The 23221-nt window shown below is 38.1% G+C and overlaps 2 protein-coding genes across 2 annotated transcripts; both read left to right on the forward strand.

The window, feature by feature from the left end:
* Nucleotides 1-906: 906 nt before the first annotated feature.
* Nucleotides 907-15673, forward strand: LOC121870631 (methyltransferase-like protein 17, mitochondrial). Its single transcript, XM_042372490.1, has 6 exons — nt 907-1146; nt 5023-5197; nt 6373-6504; nt 9477-9612; nt 13638-13778; nt 14761-15673. Exons 1-6 carry the CDS (start codon nt 1099-1101, stop codon nt 15611-15613), a joined length of 1485 nt encoding a protein of 494 aa, XP_042228424.1. The 5' UTR covers nt 907-1098; the 3' UTR covers nt 15614-15673.
* A 4778-nt stretch (nt 15674-20451) lies between these two features.
* On the forward strand, nt 20452-22538 carry LOC121870575 (tigger transposable element-derived protein 1-like). The gene is made up of 2 exons (XM_042372406.1): nt 20452-21135; nt 22287-22538. Exons 1-2 carry the CDS (start codon nt 20452-20454, stop codon nt 22536-22538), a joined length of 936 nt encoding a protein of 311 aa, XP_042228340.1.
* The last annotated feature ends 683 nt before the right edge of the window (nt 22539-23221 follow it).

A 23221-nucleotide genomic window follows, 5' to 3' on the forward strand; every position in this document is an offset into this window, starting at 1 on the left:
ATTTTTTTTTCGTTTGACGTTTTCCGAAAACAAGTGGCTAAGCGACTAAAAAATACACAAAAAACATTAGAAAAACCTAACCTAACCTAACTGACTCTCACCATATGATGGAATCACCTATTTCTTACCTTATTGGCCTGGTTCTTGTTCGTTGTTGCATTCTGGGATTCTTACACAACGCCACATATGTTGGTCTTTGTGATATTTACATTCAGTCTTGCTCTTAGTACACTTTACGGAGGTTTAAAGAACACCATGCGATCGAAAAAATGCTATAGTTTCTACGTTTTTTTTTTCCAAAAACTCGCAATCAGCTCCATATACTTTAGGTGACATCCAACCCAGACTTCCAAGGTCGGAACTGAACTTAAATTTCAAAATATGAGACCCAAAATAAAACTCGATTTTGATTGGCCAAATATACTCTGAATTAGCAAAAACGCGTGAGGTGTACGGGTACGGGTACGGGTACGCCTGCGCCATGATCTATGAAGGAGACGCCAGAGACACAGTGTTGGGTGAGAGGCACACGATAATGGCGGGAAGTAATGGAAGAAAATAGAAATTTATTTGGAAAAGCTATCTCCTTTATTATACATTTCCGTCAGTAATGTAATAGGTGAAAATTATCTTATAATCAGATGTCTTATTCGAATATAATAATAGATTAGTGGTAGGAATGAACGGTGTGTAAACGCAATAATACCCATTTTCTTCCCCCAAGGCCCCGATGTGGGTCAGTGACCTGTGCCCGGGTGGGCTAATCCCCGTAAAAAAAAATAATATCTTGCTCATTGTTCTCATGAAGCCTTTATTTGGTTGGAAACATTATCAGTTTTTTTTTTATTATTTGGATTTTCATGGGAAGTCTTGCTTCCCACAGATTTTTCAAAATATCGTGCGTGATAACTCCGTTAATTAAAGTTAACTTCCCTATAAATATACAGTAAGTACTAATAATGTCAGGAATTTTCCGATAATTTGAAGATCCAGCGCGATAATTTACCTTCAACTGAGGCACCACGGCACTGAGGGCAGGTGGAGGGAGTAAACAAACTTGGAGTTGGAGTTCCCCTCGATAATCTAAGAGGCTCAAACATGAATACTCGTGGACAGATCACACCTTTATACAGGTGTATTTTGAGAGTGAGTAAATCCTTGTTATTATGAAGTTACCTTTGACATTGTCTCGCATGGCTTTTTTATAATATGTATAGGAGAGCTTAATGGAAGTGTTGACGGGGGTCCAACTAATTACCCAAATATAGCCGCAATTAAGTCAAATCATGGTCCTACATGAATAAATCGGGTTACCAATCACTTCTCGACTAGTATTTGGTGTCACGAAGCCACAAAAAATTGGTAAACTTAATTTAATCTGAGTTAATAGATCGAGTGCATCTACCTAACCTAACCTAACCTCGACTAGTATTTGGTGTCATGAAGTCACAAAAAATTGGTAAACTTAATTTAATCTGAGTTAATAGATCAAGTGCATGTACCTAACCTAACCTAACCTCGACTAGTATTTGGTGTCAAGAAGTCACAAAAATTGGTAAACTTAATTTAATCTGAGCATTAGATCGAAGTGCATCTACCCAACCTAACCTAACCCGACTAGTATTTGGTGTCAAGAAGTCACAAAAAATTGGTAAACTTAATTTAATCTGAGTTAATAGATCGAGTGCATCTACCCAACCTAACCTAATCCTCGACTAGACTAGTATTTGGTGTCACGAAGCCACAAAAAATTGGTAAACTTAATTTAATCTGAGTTAATAGATCGAGTGCATCTACCTAACCTAACCTAACCTCGACTAGTATTTGGTGTCATGAAGTCACAAAAAATTGGTAAACTTAATTTAATCTGAGTTAATAGATCGAGTGCATCTACCTAACCTAACCTAACCTCGACTAGTATTTGGTGTCATGAAGTCACAAAAAATTGGTAAACTTAATTTAATCTGAGTTAATAGATCAAGTGCATGTACCTAACCTAACCTAACCTAACACAACACAACTCAGATTAAATTAAGTTTACCAATTTTTTGTGACTTTATGACACCAAATAATAATCGAGAAGTGACTCACAGCCCAATTTACGCTTGTACGACCATCATTTGACTTCATTGCGGCTACATTTGGGTAATTACTCGCTCCCTCGGTACATGCACGCGATCTATTAACTCAGATTAAAGTAAGTTTTCCAATTTTTTTTTACTTTGTGACACCAAATACTAGTCGAGAAGTGATTAGCAGTCCGATTTATTCATGTAGGACCATTATTTGACTTCATTGCGGCTACATTTTGCTACATTTGGGTAATTAGTCGGACCGGTTGACGGTGTAAAACAGTTGGTGTACATGAAATATAATCTTAGCCTATAATTTGGGATATTAAAAGGGTAAATGTGTACATTACAGCAACAATGGAAGTTTAAGAAAAAAATTGGTTTTCTGTTGGGTTTTGATGCGATTAATTAAAGTCTGACCTTCGTTTTTTGTCGGAAATCACTCATTTGTGATTTAGCTCCCCCCTCCCCCTCAATAGTTTTATTGATTGCGTGTTCTGAATTCCCAGTACTCTGTGCTTGCTAACTTATACCATATAACCAAACTAAACCTTACCTAACAACCTAGCCGGGGGCTCCGCCACCGGACCCCCAAGCACTATGTAATAACCCTAGAGTCGCGTGGTCAGCCTCCACAAGTCTGGGTCAGAATCTGAGTCAGGGACCAGAATATGTCGTGGCTTCCTCTGTTTTCTAAAGTTTCCTTATTTTTAGAATTAAATAATACGATAAACTTCCAGTTATCGAAATCGCACCCAGCACATTATGGCTCCGTGTTGCAACTCATTAAAAATGTCCCGCATCCTAGCACCCATGCTGAATATTGAACGCTAATTGGTTGAATCAAAAGTTAAGATTTTTTATCGGATTTGATTGGCTGCAGCCTCCGCCCTAGATTTGATTGGTTGCGGCCACTTCCATTTGATTGGCGGCACATTCGCGGAAGGTAAGTGAACGTACGAACAACACTCAATTTGAGCAACAGGGTAGGGGCAACAGGTGCTCTGGTTTAATTCTTTTTAAAATTCAATAACTTCCTTTTTATCAATTTGCAACAAGTGTAATATAAGAAAATGATCATAGAAAAAAATAGTTCTATCGATTGAGTGAAGTGAATTCTGTGGTTGCTGTAAACTGCATCATTACCATTAAAAGATTAATATTTAGAAGTCTTATATTGGGTGAAAAATTTTTTTATTCCATAACGTTTCCGTCGGAGATTTATATTTTTTGAGTATTTTAAGAACCGATAAAATTACCAACAATATTAGTTGTTCAAAGTGGGCAGGGCTTTGGGTATTATTACAGTTTTGGTCATCCAGGGTAAAGCCTCCCATCAGAAAGGGGGTCCAGTATAGTGTGAATATATTGTGTGTACAGTGGGGTATGCTATAACGAATCTAATTGGTTCTAGAACCTTGTTCGTTATAGGATTCGTTTGTTATAGGATTAATCCGTTCCAGGCCCCCAAATACAACCACTTAACACTGAAAAATATAATATAAAATTGTAAAAATTGTTAAAAAGTGCATAAATATGCATCTAAACCCCTGAAATAAAGAATATCATTAATATTTGTAATAATAAAACAATAAATTAGAAAAAAAAAAATTAAATTATGTTCGTTGTAGGAGTTTCGTTCGTTATAGCATTCTCAATTTTATAGGTAAAACCGTTCGTTATAGGAATATTCGTAGAAGGATCCGTTCGTTATAGCATGCCCCACTGTATTCCCTCTTTATAGCAGAGAAATTCTTTCTTGACTTGGACTATATCTGAGAACCAGTGTGTCTCACACTCTGTCACTGACCTTACCACACCAGGAAACACAGCAATGACTCTCATGGTGATTTCCAGCCAGGCCCTCTTTGGTTATTTTTCGTTAACCACCCATCACCTATTTTCACATGAAAAATATATTTTTCCGACTAATAAATCGTGAATATCGCATTTATTTTTGGAATGCGCCACTTAATTTAAGAATATTCTTTCGTTACTCGGTGAGATCTACTAAACGGTAAGAAAAAAAATTGTAAAAGGTGATGGGTTGATAACAAAAAATAACCCCCTCTTTTTGTCTTTATTATTCAGGAAAACCTTCAAGTGGCCATTCAATATTAACTTTTTCATTTCTATGGCATCCACCAATAATAAAGTATGGTCTGCTGTCCAACTGGGCTTCCTTTTCTTTCGTGGGGTTGAAACTTCCATTTCCTCAACAATACTGTATGTTTGTTTACAAACAGCACGGCAAGGAAAAGTCACCGATCACTATCTTTGGTTAATAAATCCTCCTTCAAACCGCATAGATTAGATTTCATTTTATTTTAATGATCAAAATGTATATAAATTTAAATATTGAAATTAATCTTCATAATTTTATTTAGGTTATTCAGCCATAAGACCATTTTATATGATGAACTCCTGCTATCCTCAGCGCTGTTTAGCGGTACTTAACAAACAATTATTTGTGCGGTAAAAGTTTGCTAGTTAAGCTTTGTGTATAACTTTTAAATTTTACTGCTAGCTAATAGTACTATTATGTCATTTGCATGAAAGTTTTGCATATAAGGGCTCTGGACGCCATTGTATTAAGATGTATAACTGCTTGACTGTATTATGAGGAGCTGCGTGACTCTGGACTTAACTAGAAAAACGAGATCACAGGGTTACTCCTCCAGCTTTTGGTTTAAGTTTGGTCTTTTAATTTTTTATAGTTATTGAGTAACATCAATTTTTTCACAAAGTGGTTAAGTGTTGGTCAAATTTGGGGTACTAGCTCACTTGCACAGTGTTAACAGCTCTCCTTTGTCATTTACAGATTTTGAATTAGATATTGAAGCTAATATTTATTCATTCCTCTTTTAATATTATTCCAAGTAAATAATAAATCTGTTATACTGGTATGTATTTCAGAAATTATATATTTTAAAATAAAAAAAATCTGCAGTCTTGTTCAACAGATTCCAAGTTGAGACCAAAATTTAACTTCAAACTTGATGCAGACTTATCTGAGGAAATAAAGACAGGATCTCTGAAGGCCCGCCATCACCCAGGAGTTTTTGGTGGAGGCACAGTTACCCTGCCTGATGATCTCATTCAAGCTGTTAACACAATCCTTACAGGTAAGTTTGTGAGGATCTGCCATAAACATTTATTTTTCTTTCAATTAATGACCAGATATGTAAAGTGTACAGTATACTGTACTAAGTTAGTTTAAATATGTACCATGTCTTTTGTAAGAGTAACTATACAGTATTGCATATTAACACAGTTCCCCAAATAAATTGAACCAAGTACTGTATGCAGTGTTTGTAAGGGATTACCCGGTAATCTGTCTTGGTAAGAGGGGCGGGGGTGGCAGAGAGAAGTTTGACTAGAAAGCAGAACGGAGTGAGGTAAGATTGGGGAGATAAGGAGACTGTGAAATAGGGTGGGGAGAAAGGTAATGAAGGGGCAGGAAAATTATAGATGGAGAAATCTAGGTGGCATATTAAGGCACTGTCACACCTTATGACAGCATACTGACGTCTTTCAATCACGCCCTCATGCCCAGTGCAGTCATCAATCTCTAAGCACCAGAACAACATAATTGGCAGACCTCTACTTGATTGCAACCCTTTCCTCTCAGACTGGTGTCACACAGCACTGGAAAATTTATGTAGTGTATATTGCTGTTAGGATGGCCTCCGTCTTTCACAGCCATCAAACACATTTTAAATTAGGGGGTGTGTTCTCAGGCCAAACAGAACCCAAGGTAAGCAGTCAATTGAAAACATACTATAGTATTTGATTGTCATCTTATACTGTATTATGCTTTGTTGGTAGTATAAATTGGCTAAGCATATACAGTGGGGTCTCAGAGTATGCAAGGGTTACGTTCCTGGGATCCCCGCATTTAGTGCGAATTTTGCATCCCCCTGTATGTAGATACAGTATCTCTAAATGCTTAAGGATGCTAGCTGGGCATCATTTAGAATCTCCTTGTACACAGCTTCCCCTATTAGAAGCAACAATAGCTGGTTTGGAGGTATTTTACAAGGTTAAGTAAAACATACCCACTTGGCTGCTGGACTATTTTCTACCCTATAGGCTTAGTACTGTAATTGGAGTGACTCAGTCTGTGCTTGACAATACAGTATACTCGGAATTTCTGATCAATTCCCAGTTTATAATTGTTCATGTGAATGAATAAATTGTATGAGGTATAATAGGTACTTTACATGATGTGAAGATATTAAAGACATTGGTAGAGTAATTTGTACACTTCATTCTATTCACTGAGTCTTCTGTATTGCAGATTATTCTGTGAAGAACCTGGCAAAAGAAGCGACCAAATTATCACATTGTCTATGGTCCAGACATGCATCACTAGAGGCTCATGAGTACAAGGACAAAATGGCACAAGTGGAAGCATTTATCAAGAGTAAAGGTAAACAAGAGTTGTGAAGGTCTTCTCTATTAAACTTGTTATAGAGACATTGAATCAAAAGGCATGTAATTTACTCATGGATTTCCAATACTCCAATTCTGGCAGCTCAATCAATAAGGGAGTGCTGTACAGGTAACTCTAATAGCATTCTTGATGTAATCCTGGAAAGTTTATCATTCAAACAAATACAGTGTCTCTGTAAGTGGTCACTATTATATTACAACATAGTGTCAATAGTGACAGTAGCAATAATACAACTGCATATGATAGCTAAATGTATTAAAACATTTTGTAAGTTACAGAATAAATTTTTTATCATAATGACATAGAAGTTTGTAATTTGGTTGGCGCTTCACTTAACTGGCAGTGGTGATGAGCAAGATGGGAGGAGCTACTGACAGAAGTACTGTATAGGACAGGCTGTAGCTCATCCTTCTGGGAAACTAAAGGCTTCTTGGTTTTTGTAAACAAAGTTTTAGATTGGACAAAAGGCTTTATCTTGTCTGCATTCTTGAGAAAGGTTCTAATGATTGACCTAGCCAAACCCAAGCTAAATCCAATATCAACCTGATGCTCCACACTTCTTTTGACCTACATTTATATATCCATGTTGATGCCTCCCCTTGGCTGCTTATAGATATTCTTCCAGACATAATGGGTAAAAAAATAAGTATAAAAAAGTGTATCACAGTCTTGGTTATTATGATTGAAATAAATTTAAATCGGAAAAAAATACTGTATCATGATTTAAATTATATTAATTTTTTACCAATAATTGAAATATATGTTTTTCTCTTGAGATTCTTTGCAGTAGTATAGCTGCAGTGGATATTATACAACTACAGTACAGTACAGTATTTAGGATGTAGTAGGTGGTCCTCGTTATACATTGTACTGTACCAATACTGTATTCCGTCTTTCCTTTCTGTCTCGCCTCTTGCTTGTTGACAGTATTTTCTCATGATTTACCAGATAATAATGTAATGAATGTTTCTAGACAATTATTTACAGCAGTTGCATCATCAGCAGGGGTTGAAAGAACTTTTTGAACATTTGGATTTGTACTTTCTAATGTCAGAAATCTCCTAGAAAAGAAAGGGCTTCAAAACTTATCACTATAAGTAAAAATGGCAACATGTGTAGCTATCTCAGAGGACACAGCTGACTGGTGATGTGTTATATTTTGAGTTGCAGATTTAATTTTTATTTGCTGAACAAATTAAACAACTATGGTGATGCAATCTTGTTGGATTCCATTAGTTTTCTAAGTATTTTTTTATCTTTCGATCCTAAGTCGGACTTGGACTTATTCTCCTATCTCAGATATTATTGAAATTAACAAAATATTTACCTTAACTCACACAAGATAAACTCATACAGATGCTGTTTGATGTTTTTTGTCTTGTTTTATCAAACTTTGGTATGGAATGAATTTTTGGATTTGCTTAATGCTAAAAAACTCCTAATACTGAACTGGCTGCTCACCAATTATTTCAGTATACAGAGGTAATGTTGTATTAAAAAATGAGCACAAACTGGCAGAACTCAGTAACTTGGGATCTCTCAAAACGATTCACAGATTTAAAAAAAATGGTCGATTGAGACATGAATTTGTGGGCTCCGTCTGTATTTAGAATACAGTCAACCCTCACATTACGCGGTCCCGCATTCCGCGGTTCACCGTTAACGCGGTGCCCTGCCGGAACCTAACATGCTCACAGTCCGCGGTGCGTGTACCCCATTACGCGGAGAGCGGCTGGCAAGCCGCGCCATTTTTGGATCCAAACCTCCCGCCATCCGCCATGTTGTGTAAGAGGCGCGAAAATGGTGCGCACAAGGTCGCCCAGTCATCAAAACATTACCAGTTCTTCACCCGCCACCCACTACAGCCGGCCCAAGTCAGTGATAGTGATAATTATAGTGAGGATATGGACTTATATGAACTTTGGGGGGTTTGACAAAGAGGCCCTGCAAGCCTCTGTGGTGGATAGTGATACAATTGATACAAGTGATACAGGTGAGGGCCAATAATCTGCCCTCTGCCTCGGAACCAACCGCCCATCCCCGTGTGCCCAGCCATCTTTTCTACTAATGTAAGTGTTAAAAAACCTAATATTATTGATATTTCTCTTAATTATTAATTGTGTGTGCATGCCATCATAAAGTTAAGATAATATTTTTACTACAACATAGTTGTGTGTCGTCAAAAAGTGGAGTTTGGGGATCGGCCTGGACTCCATTTCAATTAATCCCCTATGTTATGTTGTTCACTTTACGCGTTCCTCACTTTCCGCGGTACCCTCCGGGTTACATTAACCGCGTAAAGTGAGGGTTAACTGTACTGGTAATACTATTTTTAAAAGGATCTACTTGTTCATACAGCCAACCAACCATTTCAGTTCTTATATATTCGGTGGATTTTGGAGGCATTTATTATGAAAAAAAATCTTATTCACTGGCAACTAAGATATGAAAGTCAAAGGCATGTGCATATCTCTTATTGTTGGTGAAATCTTAGCAAAATTGGGGTTTTGAGGCTTTTGGGTTACAAACAACTTTCTTATGAACTGATCATTTGGTCTCTTACCTGTATTGGCAAATTTTCGCACAAAAGTAGGCAGAATTGGTGTGGGCATGTGGAGACCAATTGGTTTTAAAGATAATTGAGTTTAAATGTGAAGGGAAGGAGAGCTTGGGATAAGTGAAAAATGACTTGGGGAGAGGTTGTAAGAAATGACCTCAGAGACAAGAACCTAATGAGAGAGGCTACAAGAGAGTACACAGCATAGAGAGCTGCCATCAGGTAATCACAGTAACCCACACATGCATGGAAAAGGCCTGCAAAACATTGGCCTTGAAATTCATTTAATTGCATTTGATACTGTAGCTGTATCCTGTATGTACAGGATACTTTTTACCATCCTCCTGAAATGTTGATTAAGTTTTTATAAACACTGTTCTGTTATTTGCAGAAACTGTTGACCCGATGGCTCCCAACATATTGGAGGTGGATAGAAAGCGATTATTAGACTCTAGGAGTTCTAAAGTACTTGATAAAATGAAGAAAGAAACATATTTGTGGAGCGCCATCCAGTACGATGAACACAAGTAAGGATATATTTGCTATGTTTAACAATTTAGATTAGTGTGAGCTGCAGTAATGAGTATCCATTACAGATTCTTTATACAGTACAGTATTTGCTACAACATGCCTGATGACAAATGGCTAACCCATGCAAATATGGATAATGGCTGTAGAATATTGATGGTAATACATAGGCAATTCAAGGAGTTGTGATTAATTATTCAAGCAGTTGGTTCACAGACATTGATTGACATATGTGGGTAAGTCCATTGGATTTTACCATTAGCAAAATTGTATCAGTGACTATACTGTACAGGTGTCCCTTGTTTAACAGTTGGGATGCATTCCTTAAAAACGATTTTTAGCGAAATATTTGCCAACAAGGGATAATGAGAAATTATATACTAAACGAGGGATAATGAGGAATAATATCCATGGAGAAGGCATGTAATTAAGTTGTCAAGTTGCCACCCAGTAACACTCGGCAATGAGCTATGTTATTATTCAGCTCGTAATTTAGGGTAGACCTACTGTATGTAAAAAAAAATAAACAAATTAATTATCATAAGACCAAAAACATAAAGATCATACCGTAAACATCTCTTACGTGCTCGGCAGTTATCCCACTGAGAGGGGGATGGGGGGGGGGGGAACGGCGTGTTGTCTTGTTCAGGAATTTATTATGTATTCAAGTGAATGTTAGTAGGTCATTAGGAAACCCACCAGAGGATCTGACCAGTTAATTCTGGATTGATTATTCACTGAGAGTAATTGAATTGTTGATCCATTTTTTCACCAAGTGTGAGATACCCTGTCTTACAACTGTGTAGCCAATTCACTGTTGCCTCACTCCAGACCTGACATCCCATTAACTATGCACCAGGAAGGGATTAATAGAGGTTCTTTCTTTAATTAATTCTGAGTCATGATGCAACGACTAATATTCAGATAAAAAATTGTATAGGGATAAATAAGGGAAAATAATTAGTTAATGAACTTGGAAAATATGGCTAAATAAGTTAACTTTACTATGTTTCTGTTGGATTGATGTTGGTTTCAGTAAACAAAATGTGTAGTTTGCAACTTGTGTATATATTTATTCATTAATAATAATAATGACATTGACCTTCTTTTTGCACTGACATGATGTGTAAGAACATTATTTACAAAGGCCAATATCCTGCTGATACATTTTTTTTTTTTAACATGGGAATTAACCCACCCGGGCACAGGTCGAACGACCCACAACGGGGCCTGGGGGGAGGGGGGGGGGTAAATAAGAATAGAAAGAAATTAAAAATAGAAAAGAAAAAGGTTATATTAATCTACACCATGAAGATGCCAGAAAACCAGCTTTTTAAGTGAGACAGATTGTATGAGTATGGAAACACAGAAGGCAGAGTATTCCACAGTTTGGCTCTGTGAGGAAAGAAGGATGCACTATAACGAGTTATTCTAGTGTGACCGACATCCACAGAGAAACGGTGGGCACCGCGGGCAAGACGTGTGTTACGAGCCCACGGTCTTCCCTGTGGTACACAGGATGCCAAATCCACCGAGCATTGCCCGTTAAAGTACCTATAAAAGAGAGAGAGTGAAGCAACATTGTGGCGAAGAGAAAGGGAAGAAAGATTGTCAACTAAAGGAGGAGAGTTAATAAGACGAAATGCCTTAGATTACACCCTATCTAACAGTTGGACAGAAGAAGAGCCACCCCAGATATGAGAGCAGTACTCCAAGTTAGGATGAATGAATCCCTTATATACTTGAAGTAACTGCTCATTAGTGAAGTAGCTATGGCATCTGTACAGCATTCCCAACTTTCGGGAGGCAGCTTTAGCAATGTTGAGGATGTGTGGCTTCCATGACATATTAGATGAAATTAGATGAAATGGTGAGGTCTAGCATATCTATTTTAGAATTTGGCAGAATGATAGCGTCTTGAAATGTAATTGGTGGGAGATCATCTAAATTTTAAAGTGTAATTGGAAAATACTGAGTTTTATTACTATTGAATTTAACCAAGTTTCTACCTCCTCATTCGGAGGTGCTGCACATATCCGCATTGATAGATGTAATGATATCAGCTCTAGAAACATATCTAGTTTAAGAGTTAGGAGAAAGGGGAAAATGTGAAGAAGAGTGAAGAGTAGAATCATCAGCATAAGAATGGATAGAATTAGTTGTAGTGTGAAGTAAATCATTGGTGAAAAGAAGAACAGAACCCCGTGGGACACCACTACTATTGGTAGAGAAAGTGCGAGAGATCGATCCCTCAACAACAACTGCCATGGATCGGTTCTCAAGGAAGCTAGAGATTAGAAAACAAAGTGGGGGAGAGAAACCAGAAGAGGAAAGTTTAGAAAGCAAAAACTTGTGCCATACCCTGTCACATGCTTTGGAGCTGTCAAGAGCCACGACGAATGTTTTCCCATAATCCCTAAGAGAGGATGACCAAAGATGGGTGCAGTAGGAGAGCAGATCACCAGTAGATCTCGCCTGGTGAAAGCCATACCGGTGATCCGACAAAAGAGAATGATGTTCAAGGTGACGGAGAAAATGGGAGTTCAAGATAGTTTCGAAAATCTTAGAGAGGGATGAAGTTAGAGCAACGGGGCGATAGTTAAAGGGATTAGAATGGTCACCCAATGGTGGTACTGTAAAGTCTAAAACATAGGACAGCCAATGATGATGTGTGAGTTTTTACTTAGATGACAAAGTCATCAGGTTCAATTCTGGCTGAAGCTGTAGCTTTCCATAAAGCTGTTGCTGAAACTGTTACTGAACCTGAAGTTGTTGATGAAGCTGCTTTTGATGCTGAATTTGATGGTGTAGCTGAAGTTGATGGTTTAGGCCTTCGAATAATAAAGCTGTCGAAAGAACCTTGCACAGCTGCTTTCTTTTCTCATTATACTGTACTGTACATCTTAATGTAGACGTCATTTGGGTTTTTCATGTCCCTGTTAATTTTAATGCTTTGTTCTGTTAATGGATCCACTTAAGAAAATATGTTCATTGCTTGCGCCATATAATATCCACAGACATCTCTCACTTTTTGTATATTGTTCTAACACATCTAGTTTCTCTGCTAAGCTTATATACTTAATTTCGCTTTTGAACCAGCACTACCATCACGTGCTCTCTTGCTCATGGTGAATAGGGATGCAAAAATGCCATAAGAAACCTGAGAAAGTTTTTCTCCTTTTCCTGTTCAGGTGCTTGAAAATAAAGAGTCTGCCAGCTGCGACTGTTTATACTAGTGATGCTGGCGTCGCCACTCACAAGTTTTGTCGTAAATACGAAGAAAATAATGGCGTAAATTGAATTGGGTCCTAAATTAACCAGGGTCTTAAATATGATTTGTCGTTAGTAGAACCGTCGTTATTGGAGGCTTTCCTGTACTGTACAGTGTATGAGAAACATATGTCACCAATACTACTCTCCTTTGTATGTGGAAGTTTGGAGCTTGATGAAGTGTACTGTACAGTAGGCTGAAGTTGGGTTACTGAAGCATAGGGAGATCATCAGGATCACTGTTGGAATAGGGTGATGCAGTGGTGGTTGGTGGAGGGGAGGTGGGTGGTGGGATGGCAAGGAGGTAGAGCGGTGGCAGCAGCTGACCAAGTAGGTGAAGGAGACGAATCAGCTGGGTGAGGGGCTGGGTCTTTCTTGAAAAACATTGTGATTGGTAGTTGTTTCCTCTTGACTTTGAGGTCTCTTAAACGTTTCACTCCACTAGCATCACTAGCAGAAACACTGAAGTTTTGAGTTCAACACAAGAGATGCTGGATCGCAGGCAATGGTTGAGCGCAAACAAAAGGAGAGGAGATGCTGCAGGCGCATGGGGGTGACTTGTTACGCTGTGGGAGAGACTCGTAAGCTAGCCACCATCTGCTTACCGCGAACCGCAAACCCGTTTATGTTTTCATTCTTTATGGAATCTATTCCTCCATTTGTATCAATTAAGTACACTGCACTATTTATATTCACATTTGTCTACTGGATAGCTATCAGACCAACAAGGAAACTAATATTATTACTGTTACAGGTCAGCTGCATATGTTGTTGCTCGCTTGGCCCCAGACTTTGCTTCGTTAGTGAGAATACTAAGAGAGATAAAGAAACGGGATACACAGTTTTCTCCCCACACTATGCTGGACTTTGGATCGGGGATTGGCTCTGGCATGTGGTGAGTACAGTATATCACATTTGTACAGTGTTCATTATGGTTATGTTGATTTCAGAAGTTAAATTTGTTTAACTTTTAAATTATGTAAGTGACCTGTGAGATATCCACCATCAAATATTCCCCAGATAATACCAAACCAATGTCTTGGCATATCGCATATCAGCTGGGCACAGTCTCTGTTGATATTGTTTATACAGGTACTAAAAATAACCTCATATAATTAAATCTAAATTAAAATCTGGATTCAGTGGTTTTCTCCTTGACAAAGTGAGGCCTCATGTTGAGTTGTGAACTCTTGAGAAGATTCACATGTCCCATGGTTCGAAGATGCCGGCTAAAAGGGAGATTACTGTACAGTACAGTATTACATCATAATTTTACAGGGGTTTGGCCCTTAAGATTTAGCTACTACAGTAATGCATTTTTTTTCTATAACTAATTTTGTGCAAATTGCTTGTGCAAAACTTTATTTCATACCATATTACAGCTAGACCCCGACTTACGACGGGGTTAGGGACCCAAATCCAGGTCGTAAGTCCGAATGGTCGTAAGTCCGACATAGATGGAAAAAAAATCAATTTTTTTTTTTTTAATAAAAAATCTACAATGAAATACAGTACAGTAAAAGTAATAAATAATGAGGAATGGATACAGTACAGTGAAAGTAATAAATAATGAGGAATGGATACAGTGTGACAGCACTTACCTTTAATGTAGTCAGCTGAATGCACATGGGGCCCCCATAATTTTCTAATTATACATGGAGACTACATTAACTGGAAACGTTTCGGTATAGAAAATGCGTGTCATTTGAAAAAAAAAATGGTCACAACTGCGGCGGTCGTAAGTCCAAGCAGTTGTAAGTCGGGGTCTAGCTGTATATACAAGATATATCTTCAAATTTTGATAAATTCTGATAACAAAATCTTTTCTATTTATCTAGATAAAATATCCAGTGTTCTAATGAATTTTTTATTAACAGGGCAGTGGACAACATTTGGCCTGGTATTTGTAAAGAAGCAGTCTGTGTTGATTGCAGTTCAGAAATGAATAATCTTGCAGATAAGTTGTTACGAGGTGGAGACCCTGATAGTCCTCGCACTGTGCGGGCTGGGGGAACCTTCTTTAAACAGTTTTTACCCATGTCTGATGTTCTTAAATATGACATTGTACTGTGTTCCCGCTCACTATTTGAATTACCAGACATGGCTTCTAGACTTCGTACAATTGATATACTTTGGCGTAAAACTGCTGGTTACCTGATAATTGTAGAGCCAGGGACAAATGAAGGATATAGGCTAGTACTAGAGGCACGAGATTATATACTTGAATTGAGTAGAAGAGCATCTGAGGAAGAAGAAGCAAATCCACATGGTTATGTCTTCTCACCCTGTGCACATGATATGTTTTGTCCACGATTCTTTGATGGCAGCAACACTCCATGTAACTTTGAAGTGAATTATCAGCCATTTACTTTTGGGAGGAAGACCAATACTCAAAAAGACAGATTCAGTTATGTAGTATTAAAACAGGGAAAACGGAGTGACAGTACTGAGCAGCAGTGGCCCCGTTTGGTGCGTAGTCCTTTGCATCGTAAGAAACATGTTATATGTCGTGTATGTACAAAATATGGTACACTTCAGGAATTGACAGTGACTAAACAAAGACATGGTAAGGGATGTTATAGACTGAGCAAGAACACATCTTGGGGTGATTTATTTCCTGTGGTGCTTCCAGAATGTGAACCACCACCTACTTTAGACTCAACAAGCCCCTTAAGGGAAGTTGAGCAAGAGGTCAATGACCAAGAAACTGCATTACAGAAAGAAAATTGAATTTTAATGAGAACCCTAAATGATTACTGTACTATATTCAATAAACAGGAACCTGTGTAATGGTCATTTTTTATTTGATACAAAAATATGGAGTCAGAAAGTATCAGCATGAGTAATGTGCTGAATAAAAGGAATTGAAAATACAGATAATTGATTAAAAGATAGATGCACTACAGTATTTGAACATGATATGTAATAGCATAAGCTGAGGTACTTGTATTTTATACTGAGGTTTTTATGTAATTTTCTTGCAGTAATATTTCATTTTGACATGATTCTTGTAAAGATTTCATTCATCAGATGATGTTTAAATTACATATACAGGTATAAAGGTATGGGACCATTTATCCAGCATGCTTGGGATGTGGGGGTTACTGGATAAAGTTTTTTTTCTGGAATTTGAAGTACCAGGCCTGGGGTATGCTATAACGAATGGATTCTACTATGAATATTCCTATAACGAACGGTTTTACCTATAAAATTGAGAATGCTATAACGAACGAAACTCCTACAGCAATTTTTTTTTTTTATTACTAATTTGTTGTTGTTTTTTATTACAAGTATTAATGATAATCTTTATTTCAGGGGTTTAGATGCATATTTATGCACTTTTTTACAATTTTATATTATATTTTTCAGTGTTAAGTGGTTGTATTTGGGGGCCTGGAACGGATTAATCCTATAACGAACGAATGCTATAACGAAAAAGGTTCTAGAACCAATTAGATTCGTTATAGTATACCCCACTGTACTAAAGGTACAATAAAACCTATGTAACTTGTTGTGAAGCCTCTGTTCAGATCACTAGATTCACCCCTTAAAGTAGCTTTAACTGATGAGTACTGTACTGTAACATTACAATTTAAAACTGTAGGCATATAAACAGCGTTAACAAAAGTATTTAAATAGCAATAATGAAAGCATAAAAAAGAATGAAATTAATACAGCATAAGTTAGTGTATAAACTGTGTTACAGTCTCTACTGATGCTCACCTTAGCAACTCGGCAGTGTCCCAAGCACTTTATTTATGTAGGATTGTGTGTACGTACATGTAAATGAGGGAAAATAATATGTGTACTGTACAGGTATCCCTTGCTATATGAACGTTCGAGATACGAAAATTCACTTGTACAATTTTTCAAAATTACTGTATTTTATGGCATATAAGACTTTTTTTTGTCTGAAAAATGGCTAAAAAAGATCAGCCTGTGTCTGTATTAGCCTGTCACATTAATATTATATAAATATGAGCTAATGACATATATTCATTATATACTGTAGTGTTAACATTATGATGTCTCGCTCTCAGGATGGGTTGGAAAGGGGAAACTCTTAATGGCGGTTTTCTTATATAAATATATTATATACAAAACAGTCTGGTGCTGGGAAGTTGCTGCGTGGTAGAGGAGTTGCTGTGCCGGAGCTTCTTTAGAGGAGGTGTTGCGTGTTGCAGAGCTCTAGGTAGAATGGACTTCACGGCGAGACTGGGAGTTTATATACACGGCCATCGGAAGTAAGCGTCGCCGGTGTCTACCCCCCCCTCGCGAGTCTAGATGACAAGGCTTGTCAGAGAACCCCACCGCGAGTCTAAACAGCTAGGCTTGTCAGAGAAACTTCGTCGTGGGATCGGCTGATCAGCGACTAATGTCAGTGGCAGTTGTAGGGGAGAGTATCCACTGCAATACATTCTATCACCCAGACAATGGCACATACAACTACATAAGCATTTGTTCTTTCACACCTCCTAGGGTGGACAGCCCATAAATATTTGTTCTTTCACACCTTCTCGGGTGTACAGCCCATAAAACTACAGACTCAACCCTTAGTGTGTGGTAGGCTGTTTAGTTAATGGCCATGTTGAAGTGGGGTTACTCTCCAACCACCAGTCACCAGACTCAAGAGAGTTCAGCCCAGTTCACAGCCTGACACGATGCCCTAAAGTCGTGTCATGAGACCATCTCTCCAGGTTGTACCCCTCTCTAAATATGTCAGCTAATTACAAGCTAATAGCGAATGCTCATTAGTCTGTCAATACCAAATAATTATACAGACATTACTACCCAATATAACTAGAAAATCACCACGTGTGTTTACATTAAACCAAGGAACAACAAGTGAAGAGAATATTATCTGTGTGTGTCTTGTTTTACCTACAAGCTAAGAAAATTACAAGTACAACCCAGGACAGCTGTGACAATTTCAACTATCAACCAATCTACGACTGTATCAAAGGTGACGTGCTGTGAAATGACCTGATACCTCACTCAGCTGTATCAAAGGTACCAGCGATGAACCTACACTCATTCATGCAAGTGTTAACAAGCGAGATAGTTTGATATCCTATCACAGCTAAAACACGTCCTATATGTGAAGTAAGCTAATGAATCCTCCAGTTGCTGTCTCCACTTGGATAAATTCTACCTAACCCAACCCCAGAATTAAAAATATGATATTGGTTACTTAAACTCATTATTATTATTTTTTATTAATTAAAAAATAATTATTGTAAATATAAAAGCTTGATTTATAACTACCTTACTGATGATGATAACCTGAAATGATTAATGTCCGTACGGCAGACACCCAACTCTTCAGAGGTAGCTAAGCAGTAACCATTTCTGAACTCTTATAAGCATTACAATCTATAAATGCACACGAGTTAGCTGGTTCATTGGAGGAGCGGGAGGACAGCCAGGCAGTTGGTTAAGGGGGGGCATTGCTAGAGAATCTATGTTGCTACGGTGAATAGGGAGTACAGATGTATATGCAAATGGTGACTGTGATGCTGCCTATGGATCAGAGGGAAATCCAGTACATGAAAATGCTATGTAAGCATAATTTCATGCAAAAGCTAAGCAGTTTTGATGGAAAAATACAGGACTTTCAGAAGAAGTATAATTTTAAAAATGCAATATTTGATGTGTCTTGTGCATGGAATTCAGTGAAAAGTGAAACATTACGCAAGTATTGGGAGAAGTTGTGGCCTCAAGTGGTGTTCGAAGATTCTGAAAAAGACGATGAATTTGTAGGGTTTGTGTGTAGGAAGAGGAAACAAGATGAACTTTTAAGTGACATAAGTGAATTGGTTATTTTGGCCAAAGGTAAAATAGAAATGTCAGGAAGTGAAATAAGTAAGTGGATTGAAGTTGATAATGATGTGCCAGTGTGTTTCACATTGAATAATGATGAAATAATAGATATGGTGCTGTTACTGAGGAGGAAAGTGATGAGGTTGACCCAGATAAAAAAGTCACGTGAGCCAATGCTATAGCAGGATTTGAAACCATTATCTTTGCTGAACAACAACCCTTTTTTCTGCACAATGTGTGTTACAGATGCATTTATGCAAAACCTTTTTTTGCATCAAAAGCAAAGGGCTTATAAGCAGACAGACATCAGAACTTTGTTTAAAAAAAGTGGGAGAAAAGCATGCTAGATTCACTTCAGCTCCTCAGTCATCCACCTCAGTTATGCTTGGTTCTCCTGAGTTATGCTCCTCATTCCTCCACTTCTGCCACTGCTTCTGATGAAGAGGAGTCTAGGCTTAGTTCTGATAATGACCCTGAAGAAAGAAGGTCTTCAGAACACACACTGTAATTATCTCATCCTCCCTCCCATCCCTCAAGCTTTGAAGATCTTGTAACGTAAGATAAGTACCGAACAATATTTTTTTTCCGATTTATTATTTCACTGGGTGAAGCTGTGTTTTCTTGGTATACTTTTTTAACTTGCATTTTCTTTAAATTGGTGAATTTTGTGGTACAGCATTACGTGGCACTGTGCACCATCTTGGGGGTATGTGACATTTCAACAAGGCAGTCAACCAGCTGACTTATAGAAGTGTGGCTGCCATGTCGTGCTGTGTGTATGCCATGACGTCACATCATGGGGAAGGGAACATGGCCACATTTCCAGCACACCACCTCCTCACACACACACACATGTATGTGTTTAGTTCCCACAAATACACATCTATGACTCTTCAGTTTTCTTATTTTATAGTTTTATATTATATTTTCTTCATTTATAAGCGACATTAGAGTATTGAAATGGTTGTTCCACAACTTATATACAGTATTTTTATTCCATGTAACAATAAATGCAACAGCTGAGTTGGCAAGTCAGTATAGTTCATATCCCACATATACACACCCATGCTCTTCATTTTTGTTATTTAATACTTTTATATCATACAGGTGGCCCCCCAAATTTACGGATTTTTATTTCGCGGTCCTCTATTATTCGTGGATGACACTCTGGATGTACCCAAGAATGTCTGTGGGTAGTTTAAAGTTGCCGGCATTTTTGCGGCTGAGACAGGGAGCCATTCGTTCTAGAGACAGTAATTTCCTTTACCTGTACACCCACTTCTTGTTTTACACGCATTTGATTTAAGCGTTTTTGGAATAACACATTTCTTCAATTAATACCAGTTCCTAATTTACACCCAACTGTGTTTTAAATAACGCGGTTTAAATTTGCTGCGCATTTGCCTGGCAGTGGAGGCACGTGTGATGGCTGGTGAGGTGCTTGTTAGTATTACTGTAAAGTCACAGTCATAGCAACATCAACAATTTTAATATACAGTAATTATTATTAAAAATGATAATCATTATTATAATAATGTAATAATAAAGATTATTAATACTAATGATGATGAAGATGATGATAATGAAGTACAGAGTATACAGTTCTGTACAACAACTGTGACGATGTCCAGCTGTTTAGTGTTTACAGCAAGCTTCCCGCGTACCGCTTTCTCAGTTCGTTTCAGCACTACTTGTTTGTGAGTTTATCACGTACCTTTTAGTGTTAAACACTGTTTTTCCCATCGAGCATGTCTGGAAAACGTCCATCTGCCTCCTCTGGTGAGCCTAAACATAAAAAGGCAAGAAAAACAATCGTAATGGACATCAAATTAGATGTGGTCACTTGCCTTCAGAGTGGAGAGCGTGTGTCGGATGTGGGCCACGTGCTGGGTTTAAATGAGAGCACTGTTCGTACCATTCGAGACAATGCTGAGAAGATAAAGAACAGTGCTCTCTCAGGGACATCAGCAAGTGCAACGAAAACCTCTTATGTTCGGTGTTCTATAATGGAGCACATGGAAAGGAAGCGTACCGGTAGTATGTGGATTGAAGATCAAAATCACCGCAATATACCAGTCAGCATGTTACTAGTCCAGGCAAAAGCGCGTGCAATATATGAAGAACTACAGAAGGATGAAGAAGGCCCAGTGAAACCATTCAGTGCTAGTTCTGGTTGGTTCGGCAACTTAAAGCGAAGATACGGGTATCACAACATCAAGGTGAGTGGGGAGACTGCATCTGCCGATGTCTTGGCTTCCGAGCAGTTCGTCTGGACTCTGAAGGATATTATTGAGGAGGGAGGCTATTCTGCAAAGCAAATTTTCAATCTCGATGAAACTACTCTATTTTGGAAGAGAATGCCAACACAAACGTTTATCTCTCGCGAGGAAAAAGCAGCACCAGGCTTTAAGGCTTCTAAGGATCGTTATACAGTAGAAGTCCAAAAATCCGGACTGCTTGGGGATTGGGTTGGTCCGGATTTTTGGATTTTCCGGATTCTCAGGCAGTACAGTACTTTTAAAATTCAAATTTAAGGAGGAATAAAGAAGAGATGAACAGGTACATTTTGATAGTTTATTCATTAGCAAATATAGCATACGTCATTTATCAAAACGAGCAGTTTTAAGGAAAAAGCTGTGAATTCTAGAATTTTATTCTTTGCCTCTTTTATATCATAAATTATAGACTTTCCAATGTCGTATGTTTCCATTAGAACAGTATTGCTCACACCATGTTCTAGTTTCTTAATTATTTCAAGTTTGTCACTCAATTTCAATGTGTTCTTTCTCTTCACACAACGAAGCTTATCTACTTTAGGAGCCATTATTATGGGCTTGTACAGTACAGTACTCTGTAAATGAAAAGAGTAGGACTCAAAATTACATGCATTGTCACAGTTTGATTGCTCTTTTTAAAGTGGCGACCGCGTGGTCGCTTGTTGTCGCTGTGCAGCTGTGGCGCACACGCATGCGCACATACACACAAAAGCCCGCTAAAAAAAAAATTTGAATTTCCTAAAAGTCCGGATTCTCGGGTGGTCCGGATTTCTGGCATCCAGATTTTTGGACTTTTACTGTACCTTATTGTTTGGAGGTAATGCTGAAGGTGACTGCAAATTAAAACCAGTGATGGTGTACCACTCCGCAAACCCACGTGCTCTCAAGGGTTATTCTAAGCATCTCTTACCAGTTCATTTATTTTCAAATAGCAAGGGGTTGATTACTGGTAATCTTTTCTGTGATTATGTTGTGTCAAAGCTGAAAGATGAGTTATGTGAATATTGTGACTGCGAGAATCTTTCTCTTAAAATATTAATGCTCGTGGATAATGCCCCCGTACATCCACCTTCAATTCAATATCTTTGTGAAGACATTCGAGTTGTGTATCTTCCACCGAACACGACATCCCTCATTCTGCCTTTGAATCAAGGAGTGATTAGTGCGTTTAAAGCTTATTATCTCGACAAAACATTTGATGCTTTAGTGAAGGCTACTGATGATGGTAAAATGACTGTTAAAGAATTCTGGAAATCTTTTAACATTAGAAACTCTGTAATGTTTGTTGGTGAGGCATGACTTTACAGGTTTTAGTGTTGAAAGTGAACCTGTGTAAAACCAGAGAAAACATTGTGGGTTTGGGAAAGAAAGTAGGTCTTGAAGAGGTGGAGTTAAAAGACGTCCAGGAGTTATTAGACTCTCATAAAGAAGAACTTTCGCCCCAAGATTTGCTTGTCTTAGAAAAACAGTGGGAAGAAGAAGAAGAAACAGAGAAGAAAGAGGAGCCTAAGGTTGTTCGGACTCTAACAGCAAAGCGGTTGACAAAGGCATTCACTTAAATTGACTGTGCTTTGGCTATTATAGACGAAGACGATATAAATAGTGATCGTAGTTCAAAAGTGAGCAGAAATGTACTTTCGGCTATGCAGTGCTACAAAGAAATCCTGCGATAAAAGAAAATGAAAACCACTGATCCCACTTCTTTCCGAAACGAAATTGTCATTTTTTATTATGTAGATTTTCCGGTGGTGAGGATGGGTCGGGGAGAGGGACTTGGGGAATGGGGCCGAACGTGGCCAAGGGAAGCAGCAGCGCCTGATAGGTCTTGACCCTCCGGTGGTCAAGGATGTGTACATACAGTATATACAGTACAATTAGAAACAGATTGATTAAAAATGTGTCTACCCTCAAGTCCATGCTTTAACGGACTTGAGGGTAGACTGTCATGTTTTTAATAAATTTGTTTCTGATTATTTGCGAGAGGATTTTCCCATTATTATTTATTTGTATGTGTTTTGTGTGTGTCTACACACACACACACACACATATACAAAACAGGTAAAAGAAATAATTGTCCTAAGCCTTAGGACCTAAGGGCAAACACATAAAGGGAATAGTGTACAGTTGGTCCTCTTATTACGCGGTCCCGCATACCGCGTTTCACCGTTAACGCGGTGCCTTGCCAGAACCTAACATTCTTACATTCCGCGGTCGCGAACGCCATTACGCGGAGAGTGTCCGG

The sequence above is a fragment of the Homarus americanus genome, unplaced genomic scaffold (assembly GCF_018991925.1).
Source record: "Homarus americanus isolate GMGI-L3 unplaced genomic scaffold, GMGI_Hamer_2.0 scaffold56333, whole genome shotgun sequence".
NCBI classification, from domain to species: domain Eukaryota; kingdom Metazoa; phylum Arthropoda; class Malacostraca; order Decapoda; family Nephropidae; genus Homarus; species Homarus americanus.